The 24640-nt window shown below is 49.1% G+C and overlaps 8 protein-coding genes across 8 annotated transcripts; 3 read left to right on the forward strand and 5 right to left on the reverse strand.

Annotated features, from left to right (window-relative positions):
- Window positions 1-2020: 2020 nt before the first annotated feature.
- On the reverse strand, window positions 2021-3739 carry GT2 (Type 2 glycosyltransferase; the record flags this gene model as incomplete). The annotated part of the gene is made up of 4 exons (XM_058502702.1): window positions 2021-2335; window positions 2383-2677; window positions 2726-3580; window positions 3687-3739. The coding sequence occupies 4 exons, from the start codon at window positions 3737-3739 to the stop codon at window positions 2021-2023; spliced, it is 1518 nt and encodes a 505-aa protein (XP_058361631.1).
- A 3154-nt stretch (window positions 3740-6893) lies between these two features.
- Window positions 6894-7199, forward strand: ONS95_009133 (uncharacterized protein; the record flags this gene model as incomplete). The annotated part of the gene is made up of 1 exon (XM_058502703.1): window positions 6894-7199. One exon carries the CDS (start codon window positions 6894-6896, stop codon window positions 7197-7199), a length of 306 nt encoding a protein of 101 aa, XP_058361632.1.
- Window positions 7200-12933: 5734 nt separating this feature from the next.
- ONS95_009134 (uncharacterized protein) lies at window positions 12934-13492 on the reverse strand (the record flags this gene model as incomplete). Its single annotated transcript, XM_058502704.1, has 2 exons — window positions 12934-13031; window positions 13228-13492. The coding sequence occupies 2 exons, from the start codon at window positions 13490-13492 to the stop codon at window positions 12934-12936; spliced, it is 363 nt and encodes a 120-aa protein (XP_058361633.1).
- A 1020-nt stretch (window positions 13493-14512) lies between these two features.
- On the forward strand, window positions 14513-17539 carry ONS95_009135 (uncharacterized protein; the record flags this gene model as incomplete). Its single annotated transcript, XM_058502705.1, has 1 exon — window positions 14513-17539. One exon carries the CDS (start codon window positions 14513-14515, stop codon window positions 15737-15739), a length of 1227 nt encoding a protein of 408 aa, XP_058361634.1. The 3' UTR covers window positions 15740-17539.
- Window positions 17540-18057: 518 nt separating this feature from the next.
- Window positions 18058-19254, reverse strand: ONS95_009136 (uncharacterized protein; the record flags this gene model as incomplete). Its single annotated transcript, XM_058502706.1, has 1 exon — window positions 18058-19254. One exon carries the CDS (start codon window positions 19252-19254, stop codon window positions 18058-18060), a length of 1197 nt encoding a protein of 398 aa, XP_058361635.1.
- Window positions 19255-19910: 656 nt separating this feature from the next.
- On the forward strand, window positions 19911-21557 carry ONS95_009137 (uncharacterized protein; the record flags this gene model as incomplete). Its single annotated transcript, XM_058502707.1, has 4 exons — window positions 19911-20178; window positions 20232-20363; window positions 20411-20713; window positions 20767-21557. The coding sequence occupies 4 exons, from the start codon at window positions 19911-19913 to the stop codon at window positions 21555-21557; spliced, it is 1494 nt and encodes a 497-aa protein (XP_058361636.1).
- A 608-nt stretch (window positions 21558-22165) lies between these two features.
- Window positions 22166-22944, reverse strand: ONS95_009138 (uncharacterized protein; the record flags this gene model as incomplete). Its single annotated transcript, XM_058502708.1, has 2 exons — window positions 22166-22645; window positions 22717-22944. 2 exons carry the CDS (start codon window positions 22942-22944, stop codon window positions 22166-22168), a joined length of 708 nt encoding a protein of 235 aa, XP_058361637.1.
- A 630-nt stretch (window positions 22945-23574) lies between these two features.
- Window positions 23575-24573, reverse strand: ONS95_009139 (uncharacterized protein; the record flags this gene model as incomplete). Its single annotated transcript, XM_058502709.1, has 1 exon — window positions 23575-24573. The coding sequence occupies one exon, from the start codon at window positions 24571-24573 to the stop codon at window positions 23575-23577; it is 999 nt and encodes a 332-aa protein (XP_058361638.1).
- Window positions 24574-24640: the final 67 nt, after the last annotated feature.

The raw sequence follows: 24640 nt of genomic DNA on the forward strand, positions 1-24640 counted from the left end.
AGCACGTCAATAACACCCCCCCCAAGTCCCCTGCATCCACACCACACCACACCACACCTTCCCCATCACCGCAGCTGCATCTGCATCTGCAAACACATGCATGAGCTCCACACACACCACCGTCACACACACACACAGCATACATACATACATACATACATACATAACCAAAAACGTGCAGGCCGCAGGATGCCGGACGCAGGACGCAGGGATAATAACAAGTTGACACCCTCAAGTTTAAGCTCCTCTAACTTCTTTTTTATTAAAAAAATTGCCTCCTCATGCTTGCTTGCTTGCTTGCTCGATTGCTTGAAGCACAACAGCAGACATCAGACATCAGCAGCAGCAGATAGTGAAACTGCTGCCGGTAGACGCGGATGCGGATTAGCTATGACGAATGATCGATCCTCCTCATGATCTTTCTTCATCTGGTCAAGTCAGCCTTGCTCGACTCGATCGTCAGGAGTAGGCTTCAAACTCCAAACTCCAAACTGCAAGCTCCAAGCCTCAATGACGTCGAGTACACTTCACTCCACACTCACTCACTCCCGCTCCGCTGTTGATCGATAAGTTCGTTGACCAAATCTTACATGTACATATACATGCATTCCCATTGAGTATCCTCCTATCCGTGGCTGGTACGGATGAACGAACTGATTCATCTCATCCTCAATTCGGATTCACATCCGAACTGGAACATCACTCAGAATCAAATCAAATAAAAAATCAAAAAACCATCCGATGGGCTGGTGCTGGCTGGTGCTGGCTGATCTAGCCAAACTCTCCTCGATTGTCGGTAAAGTATATATACATACACACCTACCTCCGATTCAATTGAGCCTCAATGGGGGTCCAGTCCAGCCAGGCAGTCAATCAGTCAATCAGTCAATCAATCAGCCAGTCATTTCAATCAGGTCATTTGTTCGTTTTGTGGACCCTCGACCAGGTGGGGGTTGGGTTTGGTAGATGTATGCGGCTGGCGTTCCGGGGCTTCCGTGAATACGAACGAGTGAGTGAGTGAGTGAGTGTTGTCATAGAAGAAGCAAAAGAAAAGAAAAATTATATAGTTAGGAAAATTGTCAGGCAGATAGATAGATTTAGAAAAGGGGTGTTATTCTGGTGGTGCTTTTGGCTTCATTGGCTTTCAATAATTTGATACCATCTCATCTCATCTAGTCTCGGACCACCATCCCCAATCTTGTCCTATCAATCATTCTACTTGCACTTGCCGAGCCCTCTGGCCCTCTTTCACCAGCAAAGCCAGTTTTCCAAATGGCACAACCGTGAAGTCCATCCATGTTCTTTTGTTCTCTTCTCTTCTCTATCTCAATTTTTCTTTTTCTCCCCGGTCTTGAAACCAACAACATCAACGATGAAGTAAATGAGGAGCGCGAGAGCTTTTGGAATTTCTCCTGGCAACCACAAAGCAAAACCAAGTCGAGCGAGCCCGATGGTCAGATCAAAAAAACATGTCTTTGCCTCCCAGAAATATACAAGAACCCAGAGCACAAGCCATCGAATCAAAATGAGAATATGATGCGATGATGAGATGAAGTAAGAAATCAGATTTTTAATGCCTTCAATCCAGATCCACGAATCACACGTGTGTGACTCGATCCCTCCATTTCCATCCCGAGCCAAGAAGAGGAATTTTGGGGCTAGCCAGCAAAGGAGAAGTAGTGCTGTGGATCCTACAGATCTCCTTCTGTGCAGCCAAGTGAGAGGAAGAAAGGAAGAAGAATGAAGACGGTATGGAAAGTTGCAAATCCCATAGCCCAAACTCCACCAATGCAGTCGAGCCGAGTCGAATAAAAACAAGCTAAAAACCCGGACCCGAAAACCAGTATGCTTAACTCCTTAGATCCGCCATCGAAGTCGTGGGCTCCTAGACAGAAATGTCCTTCCATCCATTCATGAATCGTAAAAGTCGTCGCCAGAGAATGGGTAATGAAAAATGTACTTGATGCGACTGATGAAACCACACTTGGATTTATGCTGCACTAGCGTCCAAGCGGAACCATCAATTCGTCACCATCGAACTAGAATTCGAACTTGAATCGTTATCATAAGAGTCGTCTGAACTGTCGCTTCTCGCATCCAGTAAGTCGCTATCTGTGTCCGACGCCGAGCCGTCTGGACTGACGGCCCTTTCGACCGTCGCTACGAAGATGTGCTCTTTCTCATCTGGCGATAAGATGAACATTTTCCCATCGTTGTAGCGGACGAGACCGGGGTGGTTGCCGGGTGGAAGAGTGATGCTTTCACTTCGGCGGCCTCTTGGGCTCATACGCTCGCTGTCATTGGTGTCACCGTCTTCACGACTGCCCCATGAGGTCTGGCTGTGGTCAGTACGAAGTATGTGAAGAAAGGTGAATGACTTACCATGCGATGAGTTATGCCAGCGTATATTTTGACGAAACCATGGAAATATCCAAACATGATCGAGAGTGGAAGGAAGATGATGTCGAACGGCTCTCGTCTGAAAAGACCAACCAACTTGATGACCTTGATGAACGCAAACATGAAAATAATTTGAGCCCACATGGCGTAGTAGTATCCATTTCCGGGCAAATTGTAAGCGGCTTTATGAGTACACCATATAATCCAAGGATCGAAGGCGACCGAAAGGGATGTGAAGGTTGCGAGATGCAGAGCGTATGTTGACCATGGCTGCTGTCTTTAAATATGTTAGCGAAAGAAATATAATGGCTGCTAAGAAGCCTACCTCCAAACGTGTCTCTCAATGACCATACTCGTGTAATTGCTTCGCCAATTGCTACGAGCCCATCGAGAACATTGATAGAGGAACTTGATGTTGTTCTCAAGCGTAGTCTCGATCTCACATTGCGGGTTGTATTGGATCCATGTCTTCCATCTGTTCGAAACCAACCATCGCGTGACAAAATTATCATCATCAGCATTGAGTTGATACTGGCCCCATCGCTCAGTCTTGAAGCCATCCAAGAACAAGGGACTTTGGAGGATTTCAGACCGGAAGGCACAGGTGCGTCCGGACATGCAGGAGGTCCCACCATCAATTCCATGTGTGGCTGAAATCTCGAAGTTCCGTCGCTCGATGTAGGCAGCTCCGAGCCAGTTGTAGCAAAGAGCTGCAAGTGGTCCAGAACGAATCCGCTTCACTCGTTGGTTGGGTCCAACTCCGCCAATTTTTGCATCTTCGAAGGGTGCCAGGAGCCAAGGTAGAATGGTGCTTGGCCACGTGACATCATCGTCTGCCATGATAATGATCGACGTTTTGACCTTGGGGATCGCTTCACAGACCTGGATCCGCTTGTTTGCAATTGGCGTATGGAATGTGCGGACATTCGGCGCCTCCAATGACTTCGTGAACTGGACGAGTTTTTGGTATTTGTCGGATGTCGTGACCAACAGTAGCTCGTAAGGCTGGCAGGCAAGGATACTTTGTATGGATTCCCTCAACTCCTCAAAATTGTTATGAATCGTAGGAATGATGACTGTGACGTCTTTCGCGGTGTAGGTTGGGGTTTCGGGTATAGGAATGGATTTGTAGCACCAATGGCTGATGAAGTTGACAATCGTTCGGAGATACCGATGAATCCTAAAGAAGTCAGTTTTGAGCCACGAGACCAATGGCGTAGTAGAACATGGATCTGGAGCTTGCCACCATATTCCACCGGAAACAAAAGAACAATGTGAGCGCCTACCAGAAAACCCAGAAAGTGATTGCCCATGGGCCCAGATCCCAAAAGGTAAACATCTTGAATCAGCGGGGTACAGAGTCTAGGCTATCCGGAAACTGTCAAAGACAATTGAGAGATCACCTGCAGGAATGGTGCAAGTTCTCTGAGTGCCTAGGCTGAATTGCCACTGTGGAGTGGTTTTGAGAGGCAAAATCTGAGGGGTCATGTGTCGAAGACGAGGAAAGGCGATTGGAGAGATATATATGATTTGGAGGCAATTCGAGTGAATCAGCGGGGGTGGTGATTCGTGAGGGTGAGCGTGCCGACGCCAAGATAGAGGGGAAGAGGCTCAAATGTGTTTTTGCTTCAAGGCTGTGCTGTATGGGCGTGAAATATGCTCGAGAGGGTGTCGAGGCGTTTTCGCGTGCAGCGTATGAAGAGGTCGGCTGCGTCGAGAGCGGGCTGCTACTGCTTCTTTTGGAGGAAATCTGCAGCAGGTCGAGTCCGGGCCAATTGGGGCAGGAAGTCGACAAAGTCTGCAGATATGGTGTTTTTCACTGGATCCAGCAGTGAAATGCAAGCCAGAAGCCAGAAAGCCAGAAAACCTAGACAATCGAGATCCAAGATTCAATTGGAAAATGCAATCCAAAGTTCCGTACCGTGATCCACAAAACGCAACGCAACGCCGAGCCAGACGAAGACAGACGAAGACGATTTCGAGGACGAGACAGAACAAGCAAGGCAATGACTGACTGTACTGTATGCGGCAAGCAACGACGACAATGGAGGGACAATGATCTGACAAGGACACGATATGATTTGATATGCCGGCGATTAAGTGATAGAACAACGAAGGGCCGAGAACCAAGATCACCAAAAGACCGTTATTGCCCAGGTGCTGGAGCTCAATTGATAAATATACAACAGAACCGGCGATGCCCTTGATACAGCTCGGTGCACGAGAGTCGCCGAGATGTCATACCTCCAACGTTCTCTCTCTCTCTCCCCACAGGGTCCTGCGGAGGTCTATATAGTTCAGCCACGGGTACGCCAGAACGGAGACGGCACCATGATGGAGAGCAGGCCGCAGAGACGAGCGTTTAAGTCGCGGACGCGAAACCCGATCAGTCATATTGTGCTTCTGGTTTTGGCTGCTGGATGCTGGCTGGTGGGTGAAGGGGAGCAGAAATAGTCGTAGTCAGTAGTCTGACATTAGTCGGCGGATACTAAATTGATGGCATGGCATGGTCAAGGGTCGAGGGGGTTGACGAGGTCGGGATCGCGAAGGAAAGGGTGGAGTGGAGGGGTAGGGATATGGTGGCCACACTGGCATGAGGGAGGGGTAGTGGATGACAGGGTAGCTACAGTAGTGGTGGAGTGGGTACAGAAGGGTACATGGAGGCGCTCGCTCGCAAGCAGGAGGACGGCTAGAGAGGATTGGGTGGTGGAAGATAGATAGTAAATGGCTGATGGCCGATGGCTAATGGCTGATGGATTGAAGAAAAGCCGCGTGAGAAAATAATAATCAGTCAATAATAAAACAGCCAGGAAATGAGACAGAGTCCGTCTGCCATTCAGATGCTAGATGCTGAGGACCCGACATTTGCCTACTACCGGAGCCACCATACCATGTCTAGGACACGAGTATGAGGGGATAGGTGGGGATAGAGGGGGAAAGTTTGTTAAGGAAATGGATACAGCATGATAATACAGTAGATATGGCACGATACAAGGAACAAACAGACATTGCAGACCCTCAGTACTTCGTACAGCTTTTGATACTTACAAGGAAATGGAGGATAAGACAACGGGGACAGAGAGCAAGGACCAGCAGATGGCCGAGGGCCTGGCTGGTGCCGATACTGTACTGTACTGGTGGGTGGGCCTTTCTTTAGTGGAGGAGGCATTTACTGGTGGAGGTTTATTGTTGACAACTGAGGGGGCGGAAAATAATGAGGGGAGGAGAGACATTATTGAGCGACATCTGAGTCGCTACGGAAGAGAGGAGGAGAGGAGGAGAGGAGGAGAGGAGGAGGGCTGGAGGGGACGATAGAGTGGGACAGCTCGCGCCGAGGATTCCTCGATAGGTAGGTCAGTATCGAGCCCATAGGATAGGGCATCTCCTAGCGAGACATCTCAACACAATGGATTGGCCAACGACACCTAACGAAACCTACGGGAGAGCCTATGAATAGCTTCTTCAGCGGAGCGATCAGGGACAGTCCAAACCACGTAATTTATATTTCTCTTCTGACGGCATTTCTCATTCCTGCTACCATAGTACAGTAGTAGGGTCGAGAGGGTGTACACACCTCAGTAGTCTTGAATGGTCTCAAACAAGTGCATCCCCCACAGACAGAAGGGATCAGCATAAGAAAGGCAGGCAAGCCAGCCCACCAGCCAGCGCTGCGCTGCGCTGAGTCCATGCTGCGATCTGTACAGATACTCGCTACGCATTCAGCGCATTTCTGCAAGCCTGCAAGCCTACTGTACAAGCCCGCAATGCAGTGCAGTGCAGTGTTTCGCGGCGGGGACAGCAGGCTGAATAGGTGCGATAGAGCGAAGGCTTATGCTGGGATAGGTACAGTAGTTGACCGTACAGGGGACCGACCTGACTTTGCGCCAGTGGGGGCTATGTCCCTAGTCTGTCAGACCCTAGCACTGCAACCCCATCCAAGCACCCTCCAGGGTCTCGATTGATTGCGTACAGCAACAAGCCGGGCTTTTGACAAGTGGTTGGTGGCAAGGATAGGGCAGGGCAGGGCAGGGCTCCCCTTCCTCGGTGGCTTTATTACTGTATTATTATTGTCGAGGAACTTCGAGACACTTCGGCCGCTGCAGCAGAACGTTTTTGTACATCTCGAGACAAGACTGAAGGAAATTCCGCCGGAGCTTCATGAATGAAAAAGAACAGGAATGCAGAAGAGCAGTGAGGCCAGGCTAAAGAAACGATGGCGTTTCGCTTGATTCTCGTTACAGAATGCAATGCATGCGCCATCGGCGCCGTCGATGGTCTGCAGCAGCTGCCAGTGAGAGCCACTTAAGTGGGATAGAGGATACATGTCTAAGGAGTAGCAAGTACCTAGCGTCTGACGAGAGATCTCTTCAACGACGATTCTATTCGATCTGTTCTATCACGACAAGCTACCCTTACAAGCATGGGTCATCATGGCCGTTGCAATGTGTAATGTGTAGCGAGCTCAGGAATGGAGGGGCAACGAAGAGGGGCAGATGGCAGCAGTAACTGTTTTGGGAGCCGTGTGCTTGATGACAGTAGTAGTGACAATCTCGAACGGGAGTCGTCAGGATTCAGTACGGAGCGAGAGACGCCTTTCTGACTCGACTAGACATCACAGTAACCCATTCGGTTCAAATTTCGGAATCAGAAATTGGCAAAAAATCTTACACTGGCACGAGGGCTTGTCGTTTGACGTCGCCATCCATATCATCACGAGAGATGAAACATTTGCCAGATCAGAAGATTCATGCTATTACCTTGCTTTCATCAGCAATGCCATCCAGACCATGCCAGAATAGAAGGGGATCCTCAACTATTGCAGGCCGTCTCCAGGATCCAGATGTCGAGCATGAGACTTCGGAGCGGGTAGGCAGGCAGGCAGGCAGGCAAAACATGACTTATTCCCACAAATTCGAAATCTTCGGTTCGTTCGTTTCGTTCCCTCTTCCTTTTCTCGCTTGCATTATTATGCTTTAGTTCGTCAGCAAGCAAGGTGACGCGATGAGCTGCAGGTGCTCATGCACGCTGAAAAACAAAAAGGTTTAAGCTTGGATGTGGATGTGGAAGTGGATGTGCGTGTGCGTGTGCGTGCGTACGGACGAGACGGAGCCATGGCACGTATCTGTGACATGCGAGGTACTCCGAATAGATACAGAATCGTCAAGCAACCTAACCTACAAACAGGCCAACGGAAATACTGTCATTACGGAGCAAGAATCTCGTACAGAATTGTCTAGCTCGCAAATCTACCCAGTCATGATTCTCAGCTCTTGTGCCCATGCCAGCCGTCCTTCTCCATTCGAATTTTCAAATCTCCATCAAGCCCCACTCTGGCCTTGTCTCCATGGATCTGTTGGTGACGAGGATTTCTGTAAGCGATGCTTTGCTCCCACTCACGCGCTGTTGCCGCCTGGAAATAAGAACGAGGATAGCGGCAACAAAACACCTAAAATCCACCTAGCCAATTCGAAGCCAGCTAAGTGTCAGAAAACTAAAATGGCTCGAGGAGCTGTTTCCTAGCTCAAAGTCTTTGATAGGTATTCAAGGATGGAGGGGCGGTTATGAGACATTCCATACGGCTATGGGCGGGGTAGATTGTGAGCTACAGGCTACGAACAAACAGCCACCTCAGCGGCAAAGGACACTCCGTGCTTGTGGAGGGGCAGCGAAATCACAGGCTGGCGAAGCGCGCTGTAAGTATTGCAGTATGTATGGATAAACCTCACGAGACAAATGAGACCACAAGTTCCACCACCGAACCTGGAAATTCAAGAATGGTGCGCTGAGAGGAGAGGAGGGGACGATAACTCCGTATGTACGCGCAGGCTGGCAGAACCTTGAATGGACTCCACAAACACCCCGAGGTCGCCAGCCATTCTGTGGTCCTAGCTCGCGCACCCCGAAGGTTCAAGCTCACAGCAAGGTACGATGCAGGCGACTTTCTGTATCTCATTATTTTTCCAACCTTTCCTGCGTACTCCGCTCCACTGTGTTAATCCACCTTCCTTTCTTACTTGGTTCTCTCGGTGCGTAAAGACGGCTTAGATCACCTCATCCAGACAGTCTTGCGACTTGTCCCTCTCTCAGTTTCTGTCTCTCCCGAACGAATCTCATCATATCTAATTTCCTAGTCCAAAATCAGGAAGAAATTTTTTTTGAATCCAATATCAAAACCTCATCTAATCCAGGCCAGTCTGCTCCGTCCAAGCCAAAGAAAGGGCCAGGATATACTTAGCCGCCAGGCCGCACATCACCCACCCCCCCATCCATCCATCCCTCCATCCCACGATCCGAATCTTGGTAACGGCGACGTCAACGGTACGGAAGCATCTTCGTGCTTCCCCAAATTAAACCGCAATATGTCATTCCTGCAGCAATTCATCCTTCCAAAGTTTATCTATCCCCAGTAGCAGTACTGTCTCAGGGAGAAACTCAAGAACTAGAGTAAAGTAGTGCTGGCATCGCCTATGCGTGAGATACCGAACGTAGGTACCTAACTCCATGCTCCGGACGTGTATACGTGTGAACTATACACATTTCTATACATTGGTACATGGTCTCGAGGTTTAAGAGCCTCCGAGACTACCTATCACTAGCCATGTATGTATGTATGTACGGAGTATGTAGTAGTGACATGCATATCTATCTGCAGCGCCAAAAAAACAAAACGAAAGAAAGAAAGAAATCCTCCCAGCCTCTCGCTTCCTTTTCTCATATTCAAAAACCGAAATCTCCAGATCAGACCTCGAAATTCTCCGTTTCCAGCCATGATATCAAAACCCCATCTACGCAGTAAACAAGCCCCGTCCCAAGGTCCGCCTCTCTCTTGTCTAAACCACCTTAGCCAGCCAGCCGCCCAGCAATCGAGATCAACTCACACTAGGATCTAGAAACTAAACAACCGCCATCTCAACTAACTAACTAATTAACTAACCAACAGCGATTCGATTCGATTCGATTCGATTCGACTCGATCGCATTTAACTTCAACAATTCAGGGTCAATCAATCAATCAATCGATCGCTCTGCGCACACACCACACACCCGCGCGGCCGCACGCACGCACGCCAGTAGTAGTGCAGTGCAGTGTAGTGGGGGGAGAACAGACAGTGGGGCTGGCAGGCAGGATACCCTACCTAGGTACTCCGTAAAGACAAAAGCGAGAAAAGCGAAGTACTTACCTACCTACCTAGTTTAGCTGAGGTTGAGCTGAGGAGGAAGTAGGTAGCATGTCCACTCAGTGGCGCGTGCTTGCTTGCTTGCCTGCTTGCTTCCTTTATTATCCTGGGAAAATTGTGGCGAGGACAGTACAGGACAGGTTGGTCTTCCTTCCATTCCTTCCGCACCACGGCACCGCACCACCGCACATGATAGAGTACAGTACTGTACAGTAGAAGGGAAGGCGGCTCAACAGTTTCACACCACTGGGAAGTCAAAATTTAGGGATGTGTGCGAATAAATGGTAGGTACCTAGACAGACAAGCAAGCAGGTCTAGAACGGAAGGCATATGGAACAGAGTTTGGCAGGCATTTAGGAAGTTACTTAGTTACGCAACGTTCTTGGAAATAATACAGTAGTGAGATCGATCAGGCGGACTTTGACTTGACCTGGATGGGGGTTAGATACGTATCCTTCCTACCTACCTACTTACGAGTACCTACTAAATGAGGCTTAAAAACTCCCAGCCATACATGAATTTACGACAAAATAAATCCCGCTGTTTCTATGGAAGTAGTAAATTACTCCTGTACAGTAGAACGCAAAGTAAACTTTTTATGCGCTCAAATACTTTAGCTTTTGAGCCGAAGCTTATGTACCCACAGACTGAGGAAAGTTACATTTTACTTTCATGCGTACGGAGGTACTGTACTGTATGTATCAAGGTGGAGGTGGAGGGAGCGGGTTCAGGATTTCACATGTCGAAACTTCCCACTACTACTACTGTCGAGTAGAGTACGCGTTGCAGACACCCGATTTCTTCCCTCCGTACCTTCGCTACCCCAGTTTTCTTACCTCATACTTGTATTCCTCCAGACTGTACTCTCCTCCAAATCATACAGTAAGATGCCTAATATTCTTAAATTAAAAAAGGCTGACACCACCACCAGTGTCCCATCAATCTCATCTCATCTCACCTCACCTCACGATCCCGCACCTAAAACCCAAACCCAAACCCAAGATTCAAACCTTCTCTTCATTCAGAAATACAAATAATCCTCCATCCCCTAACACACCCCCCCCCCCCCCCCCCCGCCAACAAATTGGAAGTCCCAAAGTATCGATAAAGAAACGGAACGCCATCCAGCACACCAGCACACCACCAAGGTGCCATGGGACCACGGTGCCGCACTTTGCCTAGCGTGCATTTACTTTACTTCACTACAGTACACTAAGGTTAGGGGAGCGGACGGCTCGCACGGTTGCATGCAAGTCACTCGAATCAAATCTACCTATTCGCAATTCGCAATGTCGCGATTCCCGTATGCCGGCCGAAAGTGAATTACCTAGGAGCTAGGTTAGGTGGATCTAACAAGCGAGGCGAGGCGAAAGCGGAATTGATTGTATCGACGCGAGGAGAGGGTAGTGCTAGAGAGATGGAGAGATACCAGGGCTAGATAGATAGTCTGGATAATGCGTGCCGTATTTTCAAGCTGTTTAATAATGAAAGAGATAGGTTGGGCGATAGCAGAAGTGAAATGTTGCTTGATGATCTTGATGATAGAATACCTACCTGGATGGAAAAAATAGTTAACTTATCTGGGCTTTGCTGACATCGTCACGCTTGCCTCGATTTTAGAGTACTGTATGTGGTGGAAAGAGAAAGGATTCGGTGTGCGCATAGTATTTAGCGGGGACAAGCAGGGGTTTGGAACCTACTTCAATACTCCTCCTCCATACAGTACACACTTCAGGCATCCCAGCCATCGACCGACCAGGCCGAGACTCGCAAGTAACTTTTCTCGACCCAGCAGGTTCATACAAAGTTACAAAGTTGAAGCTTGGGAATGGTAAATCACTTGCTGTATCGAGAAGTCCGTAGGCAAGTAAGTATCTGAGAAACACGAAGACTAAAATCATACAGTAGACTCAAAGTTACGACTGAATTTTCTTTTCCCCTGCCTGCGAGAAGAAGAAGAAGGAATCAATAGCATTATGGTACTGTAGGTAGGTAGGTGGGTAGGTAGGTAGGTAGGTTGTAGCTGGCTGCAGGCTGGCCTTCCCTCAGTAGGATGCAATGCAATGCAATAAGAAAAAATTATATTTTGATGCGCTTGGGTTGACCTCCCATCCTTGCCTTTCCCTTACCATGCCTTGCAAAATCTCACTTGATATACAGGTACCTGAGCTTAGGAACAGAGTTTTCCGACTTGCAATGTACTTCGGTACATACTACTGTATCACCATGCACACACTCCGTACATCACTACCTACCCTGGCCAGTCCCAAAGTCCTATCCCATCCACATCCTGGAAAGGGAAAGGGGAGGAAATCCTTCTACGGAGTAGACCAGTCCCATAAGGTGTATTACCACATCATTATTATTCTTCACAAATCTTCTATTGAAATCACCAAAACCCTATCGGCCATCTCTTTCCCTTCCTTTCCAATAGACGTGTAAAAGGAACAGCAGGAACGATTCTCCGTCTTTCCCACCCCATCCCCGCGTCCGTCCCCCGTCCTCCTCACACTTCCAATACAAGCGAATAGAAGCGAGGCCTCACGGCCCGGATTATCCATCGGCCCTGTACCGCCCTCAAACTCATCCTCGTCTTTTCTCATCTCACGTCACCCTGTTAGGTATGTACAATCTCATCACAGATGCAACACAATCTCCCAAATCGAGAAAATTCTAGGACAAGAGGACTAAATCGATAATCTGTACAAGATCTTCTAGTCATGAGTCGGCTCCACTCTCCGTCTTGTAACCTAAGATCTACTTCGAGAACTACTGCGCACGAGGATAAGGGTCAATCAAGACTCTCGCTGCACTAGCAAGCGAAGCGAAGGAGACAGACAGGGGACGAGCGGAGATGAGGCTCGAAAAGGGAACGGATTAACAAGAGTGAGTGGTTTATTTCTTTGGGGAGAAGTAGACGTCAAGATGAGCTGTCGGGATACAACATATTGGTTACCTACTTAGGTACCATTTCGACCCGGCAATATATTTCTCCTTCCCCATATGAAGGGTACATGAAGCGTCTGACTGAAGATCGAGCGGAGGACCTGTCCGAGACAGGGCTGCTCGCTTGCACGATTGCGAGAAGTTGATACATATGTACATATGTTGGCGCTTTCATTTCGTTTCGGATTGAGATTTTCCTTTCTTCCTTTTTTTTCCAGTTTACCTTGGTTGAGGTTTATTGATTGCAGTTCACCCAGAGGGAATGACGCCGCTGTCATGTACCGCGGGAGAATCTACTCTACCTCGTGCCTCGCTCGCTTTGCCCCCATATATCTTTGTTCTTTCCCTTGTTCACGCTAAGAAGTTATGGACAGATCTCGTCATTTCCATCTAGTCTTGAGCTGAGAAGGCTAGATGAGCCGAGATTTGAACTGTGGTGTTGGTCGCAAGGAGACAGCGCTTAGGGACGCAGTTTTGTTTGGTTTGACCTTCTCGATGCCTGATTGGTCTGGATCTCCATTTGTTGGTGAGCTTCGCTGTTCTCGGGAAACCTTGGCAGCGCAGAACAGGCTATGACAGGAAAGGAATGTGGTATGGGACTTTGACAATTCGATCAACCTCCTTAAGAACTCCAAGGAGTCCAAGGAGGAAGTCATCGCCAAATCTTGTCGGAAGATGATGCTGGTGAGGATGAGAACCCTTACCAGCGATCTTATCGACCAGATTATGATCTGACAACGGGAGAGATCGTCTCCAGGTCCCCTTCTCTTTCATCCCGCACCAACCGCCCAGCGTCGCCGCATGCTGATCATGAACCGCTTCAAGAACATCGCGCAACCATGCCACCAGGAACCCGTAGAAAGTGCCTGCTACCAGTGAAGATCCAGAAAACTTGCCAGCACTACTTACCATTCCCCCACTTACAGTGACATGTTCCTCATTAATTGATTCCCGTCTCCTCACAACCATCTCTCTCTTTTAGAGAAACATCCAAGCCGCGATTTTGAAACAAAGTCATGTCTCTGTCAAAGAGAGCTTATTGTCTGGTCCCCGGACTTGCCGGGAACATGTACAGGGACCACGATAAGAGTAGTGGGAGGCACAGCCAGAAAAGAGGGGTCGGAGTGCTCGGCTGGCCAGTAATCACAGCGCAGAGGGTCCAGAGCGGGCCTGGAGCAACCATACGATAGGAGGACAGCCAGGCCCAGGTCTCAGACATCCGCCCACGACCCACGCCCAGCATGAGGGCAGAGGCATGTGTTACTGAGGCTGATCGTTTGATTGTTGATCTGACGACGACAACGTTCCACAGCTTTCAACACGATATCTTCCTCGAGAGGTCGAGCACGACGCATCCACAATCGGATCAGTCTTTCGGAATCCTTTGCTGGCATCCTGATTGTTCTGTTGGATCTGCTGCAAGAGAAAGAGGAGCCTGGGGCTAGCCACTGCACAGCACTTTCGGCTTCGTACGCAGAAGGAAGGCGGTGCAGCATCGCCGAAAATCCCTCACGATCCTATCCTCCGTATATCTTCTCCCACCTGTCCGACTCTCATAGACCCTGTATCGATATCCGCAAGCAGAGTGCATTTGTTGTGGCCTTGCAATTGTTCAGGAGGAGAAGTCGCATAGCCGTCGCACCAAGAGTCCAACAGCAGCAACTCACCGCAAGCGGCACCAACATCCAACCTCGAGTCGTCCCCTCGAACTGTACCACCTTTGCAGCCAGTGCGCCAATATATAAACCATCGCATCCTTCTGAATAGACGCTTTGTGTCAGTTGTGTAGACGTCAAACCCGAGTCGTTCGTCCACCTGCGCAACGTATCGAACCACAGCACCCGATCCACCATCTATATACCCATACCCTCAGCAGGCGTGCAGTGATGCGAAGTACCGGTTTATGAGTGTCGGTGACTTTCATAGGGGGAGTAGCAATCGCAACTGCCCTTGCTGTCGGAGGAGCGTGCAGAAAAGAAGCACAGCACCATGACCAGCTACCAGGGCCATCCGGCCAAATCGCGGGGGACGATAGTAAAACCGATACTGAGGAAATTGACCCAGAGCGAAAGGAACTCGCTGGACCTGGATCGGTCTGCGGCAGAGCAAAATGGACTCGGTATTGAGTACGGGTATGGGTATGGAAGTGGAAGTGGAATGGGAATGGGAATGGGAATGGGAATGGGAAGTGTGCTTGGGACTGGCAATGGCAATGGGTCTGGGCCTCGCTCCTCCCATGACGTCCAGCTCAGACGAGGCTACCACCACCGCTCGACCAGTGGAACCTCCCAATTCTCTACTGCCACCACAGGCAGTGGCCATCGTGCTGGCTCTTTTGTGCATCCGTTCCAGCAAACTCCTCGTCCCTATACTCCGCCCATCGCGGCCTCAGCATCTTATCAGAACTCTCTGCGCGAAAGTGAACTCGACCACAGCCCTGCCCTGACTGAAGATGAAGACCACCCTCGGGAACAGACGCAGATACGATCACCAAATAAGAGCCAGAGTCATATTCACCCCTTCCGCTCACCTTCCAACCTCTCAAACCACACCTCCACGCCATCCATAACAGGCGTCTCGACTTCCTCCCCCAATATCTCTCAATCACAAAAACCACACGCTCTCCGAGTCCTCACCAGCAAGCAAGGAAGCTCTTCTCGACTTGCCCTCGCAACTTCACATACATCCCTCCATAACACCACTCTCTCCTCAGACATCGCCTCTCCCACGGAAACCATGTCTCCCGTCTCCGCTATTCGAGGTTCCCTGGACAAGGGTTTCCGCATTCGATCTCGCTCAGAGGTAGACACCCGTCTCCAAGCCGAGACCATCCAAGAAGCCCGCCGCAAGTTCCAGGAGAAAGAGCAAGCCAAAGAAGAGAAAGCCGCACGTGAAGAAATCCGAGCTCTCGAGAAGCGCCAACAGAAAGAAGCCCGTCAGATCGAGCGCGGCCACCGTCGTTCCTCAGCAAGCAATGAAACTCGCTCCAAGCGCTCCAAGTCCGATCTCACTATGCAGGAGAAAGACGGCTTTGTAGGCAGGGACTACAACTCTGTTCCCCAACAGCAGACTCCTACGTTTATGAGTGTGGGCGAGGAGCAGTTTTCCCAGCCACGACGGTCAGGCACTGCGAAGCTCAAGACTCATTCTGCGTGGACTAAGTTCGTCATGTGGATCCGCACACGGTTCATTCGCATGAGCAAGAAGAAGAACTGAGCTGTCTAGCATACCTACATAGGATTGGATTCTGGTCATGTGCGCAGCATTCTACGCGTCCAGTCCAGCTCTCTTTACCAACCTCATACCTTCCGCCTTTCACCACTCTTCACATACTCCTCTACACTCCCCAGCAATACGTTCTCACATATTCACGTTCTTCATGATCTGGCGTTACGGTTTCCCTTACATACCACGGCCGCGTGTCCTCACACTTCACTTCTCACATACACTGGATGCATGGAAGGAGTCTGTGGAGCGGTGGAGCTTGGTTCAACAGCACATCTTATCGACAAATAATCACTCACCACAGAACGAAAAGCACAGCGCAGCACAGTACTGCACATACAGCGTCCACATAGGATTCGGTTCGACTTGGTTTCTTTCTCATACCCCAGTTTGGGTTCACGGTTTCTGGTTTCGGTTTCGGTTTCGGTTTCGGTTTCCCTTCCTTCCTCCGGTTTTTCTTCAACTTTTCAGCACAACATCAGCGTGGAGTTTGGGGGGTTTTTTTTTGTTTCATGCAAGCGTGCAAGCAAGAAAGCGAAATCTTTGTCTTTTTCTTTCTGCCCGTTATTTTCTTCTCAAACGACCGGGCGACCTGGGGGATGTACAGATTGTATTTACGTTCCGGTGGCTAGCTAGCTAGATGAGCAAAGCCACCTTTCAGGCGGTAAACACCGGCAGTCTACCTCTTTTTCTTTTCAGGTTTTGTAGGCGGAGGGCGGGAATTTGATGTCAAGTCGGCTGGCTTGGTGTATGCAGGTTTTGTGGTTTGAGGTGTGGTTCTTTGACGATGATGGTTTGGATTTCCTTTGCAGGGCAGAGAAGGGGTGGGTTTGCTTGGTGGCTGCTTTACGCTGCTGATGCAAATACAGATACAGATCGAGGAATTGGATGGGATGGAATGGAGGGTATGGATGGGAGGAGATGAGGCAGATTGCGTTGTCTATGCCCCAAGGGAAGGGAAGGGAAGTGACGGGACGAGATGATATCAGCGTTTTAGTTAGGTAGAGCAAGAAATGAATGGCTCCCTTTGATACTTAAACCTTGCTTTTATACTAACTAAGTTAGCTACATATGACTTAGATGTTGTGAATATCAGAATATGCGAAGACGTGATCTCTCCGCTCATTCCCCTTCCACTTCCCGCCACTTTACCATCTGGTTTCCTATTCAAGCTTCACGTTCATGTCAGCCACGCCACTCCACACGTTCAGAAAACCGATTTCTCACACCAACTGTTCCTTTTCACTCCAGTCCAACAATCTCTCAGATGAATCTTTCTTTCCCCCTTTCCTTCTTTTCCTCACTCAATTATCCATCTAGCCTCTTTCTCTCTCTCTTTCCCTGCCTGACTATCAAATCTACCCAGATAGACGATGGTACTCAACCAGGTACCGACATATAGAAATGACAGCGCATGACTTTGCTGTTGTGACTGGAAGAGGTTAGGTGAAGAGGAGGAGGGGGAGGGAAGTGGTAATTATTTAAATAGATACGTATGATGATGCATCAGAATGTTTCATTTCCATTCAGACTGATGGTCAAGTCAAACAGTCAGCTAATGAGAGTCAAGTCAACGCCGCTCTCTCCTCGTAGTAATAATGACTCTTAACGAATGGTTTCCCAATCAATTGAGGCTTTTACGGCTCTCTAGATAGATAGAGGAAACTTCGGCTCTTCTGGAGAGAAAAGGAAGGCAAGGCAAGATTCAAATCTCTAATAGCAACACTCCCGACGCGGTGCCAAATCCACGTAACGGCAGCACGAAAGAGTAGAACTGCACAACAAGACAAGATTCCGGTTTTCATGCATTCATTCTAAACTTCTAAACCTGAATCCAAGTTCTACAGCGCCCGAACATGTCATCAGAACCCCTTCACTCAGCCACTTCTACTCCCTTTTCCTCACCTACCTCCAACATCAAGCAATCCACTTCCCCCACCACCAACCTCCTACTCTCCCTCACGACCCACAAGCTCCACTACATCTCCTCCGCCGACCTCCAGCAGCTCAAACAGCGTACTTTCATCTCCAGCGTCGATATCCCACTGCTAGCGCGTACTTTGGACATCTATGTTGGTGTTGAGGGAGACAGGTTCTGGGGGAGGGTGGATTTACCGGGGAGGGTAGTACTGGGGAGGGTGTGGAGGAGGTTTGAAGTTGAGTGGATTGGGAGAGCATGAGGGAGGAGGTGGAAGGAGGAGACAGGGAAAGTCTGGAGGAGTGGAAGGGTGAGACTATTAGATAGAGACCGTATCCAAGGAGACACTTATCCAGATCCCTAGACCACTAAAAGCGGTGGTTCATAATCTTCACTCCAGCACCAAACTCTCCCCATTCCCCAACTCCTCAAACCTAACCTCCTTCAAACCCTCCACAGCACTGCCCCTCAAATCCTCACCCTTCTCCTCCTTTTCCCTCTCAATCGCCTCCTTCAAACTAATTTTCTTCCTGTCCAAGAACCAGCTCACTATTCCCCCACCCCTCTTCACCTCATCGTGCGTGCCAACCCAGTATTTCGCCCCTAGCAGCCGCTGGACCTTCAACCCGTTATGCGCACCCATGTTCAGCTGTGCGCCGAGTCTGATGTCCTGTAGACCATGCAATAAAGCCAGCGTTTTGATCGCAGGACTTGCTGTCGCTACAGGAGCAAGATCACTAGGTGATATCCCGTGGGGTGTATAGATGACAGCTTCTGCTTCCCCATCTATCCCACCAGCTGGCTCTGAAGATGGAAATGTAACCATTACCGCAGAGTGGTAATAGAGCAAGTCCTTGCCGGGATACGCAACTCTACTCACACTCACCCACCCCGGCAACGGACTCGTTGAACTCTCCCTCCAATCCCCTCCAAACCGCGGTATCTCGGCCACGGAATCAAAATGTTTCCAAGATTTGATCGCCACGGCGGCTTTAGTAGCCGCGAAGACAGGAATGGAGGGCGCAGCTTCGAGGAGTGTTTCCTTATGCATGTGGTCTGTGAATTCGTGGGAGACGAGTATCACATCGATGGGACTCTTTGTTGACTTCGGCGGAGCCATCTCCGCACGTCTCTTTTCCACAACGACCTCTTCATAGTCCTCGGAGTCAGAGCTTTCGTAACCACCCGGAGGAGGAGGCAGTAGTGCTTGTCCCTTTGCAACATCCTCAATTCCCCTCACAACATCTTCCAACTCTGCGATCGTCTGCACGGCACTCTCCTCTACATGCCACTGCTGGCTAAAGAACTTCGCGACATCGCTCTGCCCGCCGCGTAACCAGGGATCGATCAAGATATGATAATATACGCGCCCATCTTTCGAGGGCGCGGATTCGGGATACGGAAGCGAGAGCAGCCATGTCGTGTCTGCGTTGAGATGTGTGAGGAGAGGACGCCGCGGAGAGGAAAGGTTTCGAGTTATGGATTCGCGGAGGGTCTGGTGGAGTTGTTTTGAGGGGTCGCTGTCGTCATCGTGGGACATATCGGAGATGTATTGAGGGAGGGAGGTCGGGAATGCGGACGAGGACATTCTGGTGAGGATGAGGAGAGGGAGACATTGTGGAAATGGAGGTGAGGGAGGTTACATTGAGAGGTGAAGATGCGGCGAGGCAGTTGAGACGTCGAGGACTGGAGTCGATTGGTGGCGAGCGGGTGGCCCGTGCAATCTAGGGTAATTCCAAGGGTGGCCGTCCTAAATTTTGTTTTTAGAATAACGAGGAGTTCTCCGCACTTTTACCTCAAAAAGAATATATCTTCAAGTTCTACTTTACGTCTTTTTACATCATCTTCGCTCTTCCTTGCAAAGCTATCAAACATTCTTAGACAGTCGGTCTTAAGGAGACTGTCCTAAACGATTGTCCGTCGGACTTTGTCCTTCAAGCCGTTATCCCCGTAGAGGCATTCTTTTCAGTACTACTCAGATTAATTCCCCTCTTCCAAGCGTACCTTGCTATCTCTCAATTCCTTGCTGTGCAGCTGTATGTTGTTCTTATTGGTTCCTTTGTATGGTTTGGCAAGCCGATCTCCAAATCTAGTTTGGTTCTCCCAACTCTGTGAGCTTGGATTCGTTCATAGAAAAGTGACGTATTTTGAATATTTGTATTGCAACGCATATATAAGTAGCTCATCTTTGCTTCCACTGAAAGTTTTGATTAATACATTCATACTCTTGTTTGCACTCTCGTCATGTCGTCTTCAATACTTCTTCAAGGAGGAACAGTTCTGGTTCATGACGAGAACGAACATGTCAACCGCATCACAGCAGACGTCCTGATACAAGGGAATACTATCACAAAGATCGAAGCTGGAATCAAGGTCGACTCGGGTGTTCAAGTGATCGATTGCACAGACAAGATTCTCAGTCCTGGATTCGTGGACACACATCATCATGTTTGGCAGACGCTTCTGAAAGGTCGTCACAGCAATGACTTGTTACTCGACTATTTTGCCCCTGGTAAAGTGCACCTACAACCAAGTTCGCAACACATTATATGTTAATGTTTGTAGGAAACTCTAGTCATTCCATTCATAGCCCAGAAGACCTTTTCTGGGGACAGCTAGCCGGATGTCTCGAGTGCCTTGATGCCGGCACCACAACTGTGGTAGATCATGCCCATCTGAACAACTCTCCAGACGCGAGTAAGTGACTGCAAACTTTCCTCAAAGAAAAATCTCACAATACACAGGCAAAGCAGCGATTGCAGCAACAATATCATCTGGCATCAGATCTATCTTTTGTTATTGCCCATCCGGGCGTGTCGAATCCTGGAAACCGTTCACTCTAGCTCAAAATTCCATGGAACCATGGGTTGTCGCCTTACTAGACGAACTTGCAGCCAAGTCACCATTCGGAGATGGCCGAGTCTCGCTTGGTTTCGCATTCGACGACCTCTACCTACCTAAGGATGTACTTGCTGGAATCTATGCACATGTTAAATCGCTAGGCATCAAAGTCAACACAGTCCACTACGGCCGCAATGGAGTAACCGGTAACTCTTTATATCCTTTGCTCATCTAGCAGCAAGCTGATTCGTAGCAACAGGGCCCTCATCTCACATCGAAAAACTCGACTCGTACGGCCTCCTCGACTCCAGCTTCCTCTTCTCTCACGCCACAAACGCAACACCCACCGACGCAACCCTTCTCGCGAAAACCAACAGTCACGCTTCCACAACACCCAGCACAGAGCTGCAAATGGGTCTAGGCAGATGCGCTGCTTTCAACCCTACGGTAGACATCACCTCTCAATGCGGAGTCGGCATCGATTGCCATTCCAATCAAAGCGCTTCCATTCCATCAGAACTCCGTCTGCTCCTACAATCCTCCCGCGGAACCTACAACCAGAAGTTTACAGACGAGGGTAAAATCCCTCGAAAGTTAAACCGCACTGTAGAAGAGGCGTTTAATCTCGGCACATTGGGCGGTGCCCGAGCTGCGAAGATGGAAGGCAAGATCGGGACCTTGAAAGTCGGCGCATTTGCGGATATTCTTGTCTGGGACGCATTGAGTCCCGGCATGGTGTGTGCAGCGCAACATGATCCGGTCAGTGCAATTATCTTGCATAGTAGTCCTCAGGATATAGAGATGGTAATTGTGGATGGTGTTGCGAGGAAAGATGCGGGGAGGTTGAAGAATGTGGATGTTAGAGCTGGTAGGGCTATGTGGAGTGGGGTGAAGAATGATGTTCTTGAGTGGAAGGATATTAGTAGGGAGTTGGTGAAGAGGAGAGAGGGTATTCAGAAGAAGATTGAGGGGATTGATATGGAAGAGGCGAAGAAGGGGCTGATTGCTGCGTTTGATATTGATGAGAGTCTGTTTGTTGATAGTGTTTAGTTTGCAAGCGAGCTTTTTTTTTTACGTGTCTGGGTGTCTTCAGCTATATAATCTCAACTCTCACATCTTCATACAGTTTATCTAGAGCTGTACATTCAAATATGTTGCACTGCCTTGAAGGATGCCGTGACTGATGAAGAATCCCGGTTTCCATTCGCGGCCTTGGAGTGCTTTGCTGCAATAGAGATCCTTAGCGTCTACCCAGCTTAGCATTATGATATAAAGTAGTGCGACCTAGGCAAGATCTGCTCAAAAGTAAGCAAGACATGCCAAGCAGCTGGGGCTAGCAACATGCCCCATTGTCAGATGTTGTTCTGAAACAGTGCACTCGCTTATTCTGCCGACCCGTTCTTTGGTTTTAATATGTCGTGCCGAAGTAAACACATAACTGCAGTCAAGTTTCAGAAGTCCGCAAATTACTATAATTCAGCAAGCCAAACAATACATTGAACTAGTCTGGACTTGATCATTTTAACTTATCGATGAACTACTTAGCTGGCATCATTTTGGACAGGAGGCGAAGTCCTAACGGACATCACAGTGAATAGTCGAAATGCAATCAGACCAACTCGGCTGCTTGACATCCCATTGTTCACATCATAAGGTGCTTAAAACCTCTTTGCTTCCCTTCCCCACACCCAAGAACCTTTCCTCTTCAACTGCTCAATCGACAACTCTGGAATCCGAATACTCTGCAAATCCGTAGCCTGCACATAATCCTCGGCCCTCTTGATAACCTCCGTCTGAGCTGTCGCATAGAACCCAGTATTATCCTCATACTCAAATATAGCCGTGAATTTCCCCGTTGAAACCAACTTCTCGCTGCCCGAGATTCCAAGTGCTTGGAAGTCAATACCTGGAGGAGCTGCAGTCCAGGCGTGTGGAACACCTGCAGCTGCAATAACCATACTGTTCGGTGGGATAACGAACAATTTGCCTGCTTGTTCGGTGACTGCAACGCCGTTAAGGACTGTGATTCTCTCTGCAACGAGACGTTGGCCGGGACCGTGCTTCTTGGCGGCAAGGTGAACGTGCCGTGGCATTCGGACAGTGGTGTTGAACTCGACGATGCCCAAAGAGCCAGACCACTAGAAGGGGGGTGTATGGTCAGTTGATTATGGGTAAGAAATGCTGTGGGAGAGTTGCTTAGACCACTCACGCTTGGTGTCGTTGGGTCAATCGTATGACCTGGATTCAGGATGCGAAGTGTGGCTGGGATATGTAGTTCTGGAGGGTAGGCATCCTTGACGAAACTTCCTTCGCCGTGGATTATTCTAGTGCCGCTTGGAAGAAGGAATCCGTAATTGAATGTCGTTGCATTCTGACAGAGTGAGAATGCGAGGAAGCTCACAAAGACGATCGCTTTCAAAATGAGGCTGTCTGACATGGTGGCTGTTGATGAGTTTGATCTTGTATTGGGTCAAAACCTTACATACACTTCGGTAGCTATATTCAAGGAGGTTTCTGGGACGGTGACCGAGTAGCTAGACTACTCTCGTGTTCATGGTACTTTTGTTCGCGCATGCTGTCGAATCGATGTTACACGGAACCGATGTCAATGTCTAGGGTTCAGCTGGCTCGGCCAAGATAACGGTAATCATCTTGTGTCCCTTGTGGACCCAGACACATTGGACTGAAGTCGACTCAGCTTTCAACCATTCCCAAGGTTCTATTTCCAGATGGATTGGATCGAAACTTTGGCTCGAGTACATCAAACTAGATCTGGTGACTGAATTTCTGTGCAACATGCTGTACCACGATCTTGCGAGTGAGAATTCGGAAGCCACCTGGAAGACAATAGAGCATGTTTGATCAGGAAAAAGAGCTGTGAATAAATTTGGACTTATCTCAATACACGCCCGGCGAGGTTACGGTCGTCAAAGGTCTCCATCTCATGACTGTAGCTCGAAGTATGATGCGGCAAGATTGCTTCTATTATTTGTAAGGAAACTTGGTTAACATTGAGCACCCAACAGCCCATATTCTCACACCACAGCAGTCAATTTTGCCAAGCCAATCATTTCCCCTCCTGCTTCAACAAAGCAGGAATCTCATCCTCACGCAGTGACTGGAAAGAAGACTTCTCAACTGGTTTCCATCCCAGAGCGCGCAACCTATTCGCACGGTTCCGCGAATTCTCACCAACAACGGTCAACGACATCTCTCCAAAGATATCTCCATACAAACTCTCAGGTATTTCTCTTGGCTTAGGATCCTTGATCTTGCCCCCGTTGTACAAAGCCTTCCCAATTTCCTCCGCACACTTCTTCCACGAATGCTCCTCTCCGTTCTCAGCAAAGAAATACGGGTTCCCCAAAACTTTCTCGGGACTAGCCTGTTCCATCCAGTGAAGAATGAGCAGATAGCCCCGAGCAAGATCGGACACATGGACATGTCCCCAAACAGATTCGCCAGCTCCAACATAGCCAGCATAGCCGTGCTTGAGGGCAAATTTTGCCATAGCAGGAATTTGGATTGACAGCCGCCCGGATGCTTTGCCAACCCCATAGATGAGGGGTGGGAGAATGATGGAGATTTTGGCCTGGGTCCCTAATTCCTTTCGTCTTTTGAGAATGACCAAGTCGATGCTTCGGTGATGTGCTGTGTCGGGCAATGCATCAATGGTTTCGGGTTTGTCGTCCTCGTATATCTTGTCGCTGACATAGGCTCCATGTGAGTCGTCGACAATTTCGCTGCACCCACTGGTGTGGATGTAGATGGTGCTCTTTCCTGTAGCAGCTCGCTTGGTGATACCGTCCAGTACAGCTTCAGCTGATGGTTTGTCGTCTGCAGTTGCGGTGTGAATGACGATGTCTGAATCGGCGGAGGTGCTGGTAATGAGGTCGAGATCAGAGAGGGTGCCCATGATGGTGTTGACGCCTTTCGTCTTGAGGTCTGCGGCAGCTTCCTCCCTTCTCACTAGTGTCGTGACTTGGTAGCCCTCTTTCAGGAGCTCGGCCAGTACTTCAAGACCGATGAAGCCAGGGCCGATGAGAAATACTGTTTTGCCAGCCATTTTGTTCCCGGAGATGGATCAAGAATTCGAGCGGGGTAGACAAAACCTGAAGTTTGAAGCTGCGTTA

Source organism: Cadophora gregata, assembly GCF_030347475.1.
Source record: "Cadophora gregata isolate MNR1 chromosome Unknown scaffold_3, whole genome shotgun sequence".
Classification (NCBI taxonomy): domain Eukaryota; kingdom Fungi; phylum Ascomycota; class Leotiomycetes; order Helotiales; family Ploettnerulaceae; genus Cadophora; species Cadophora gregata.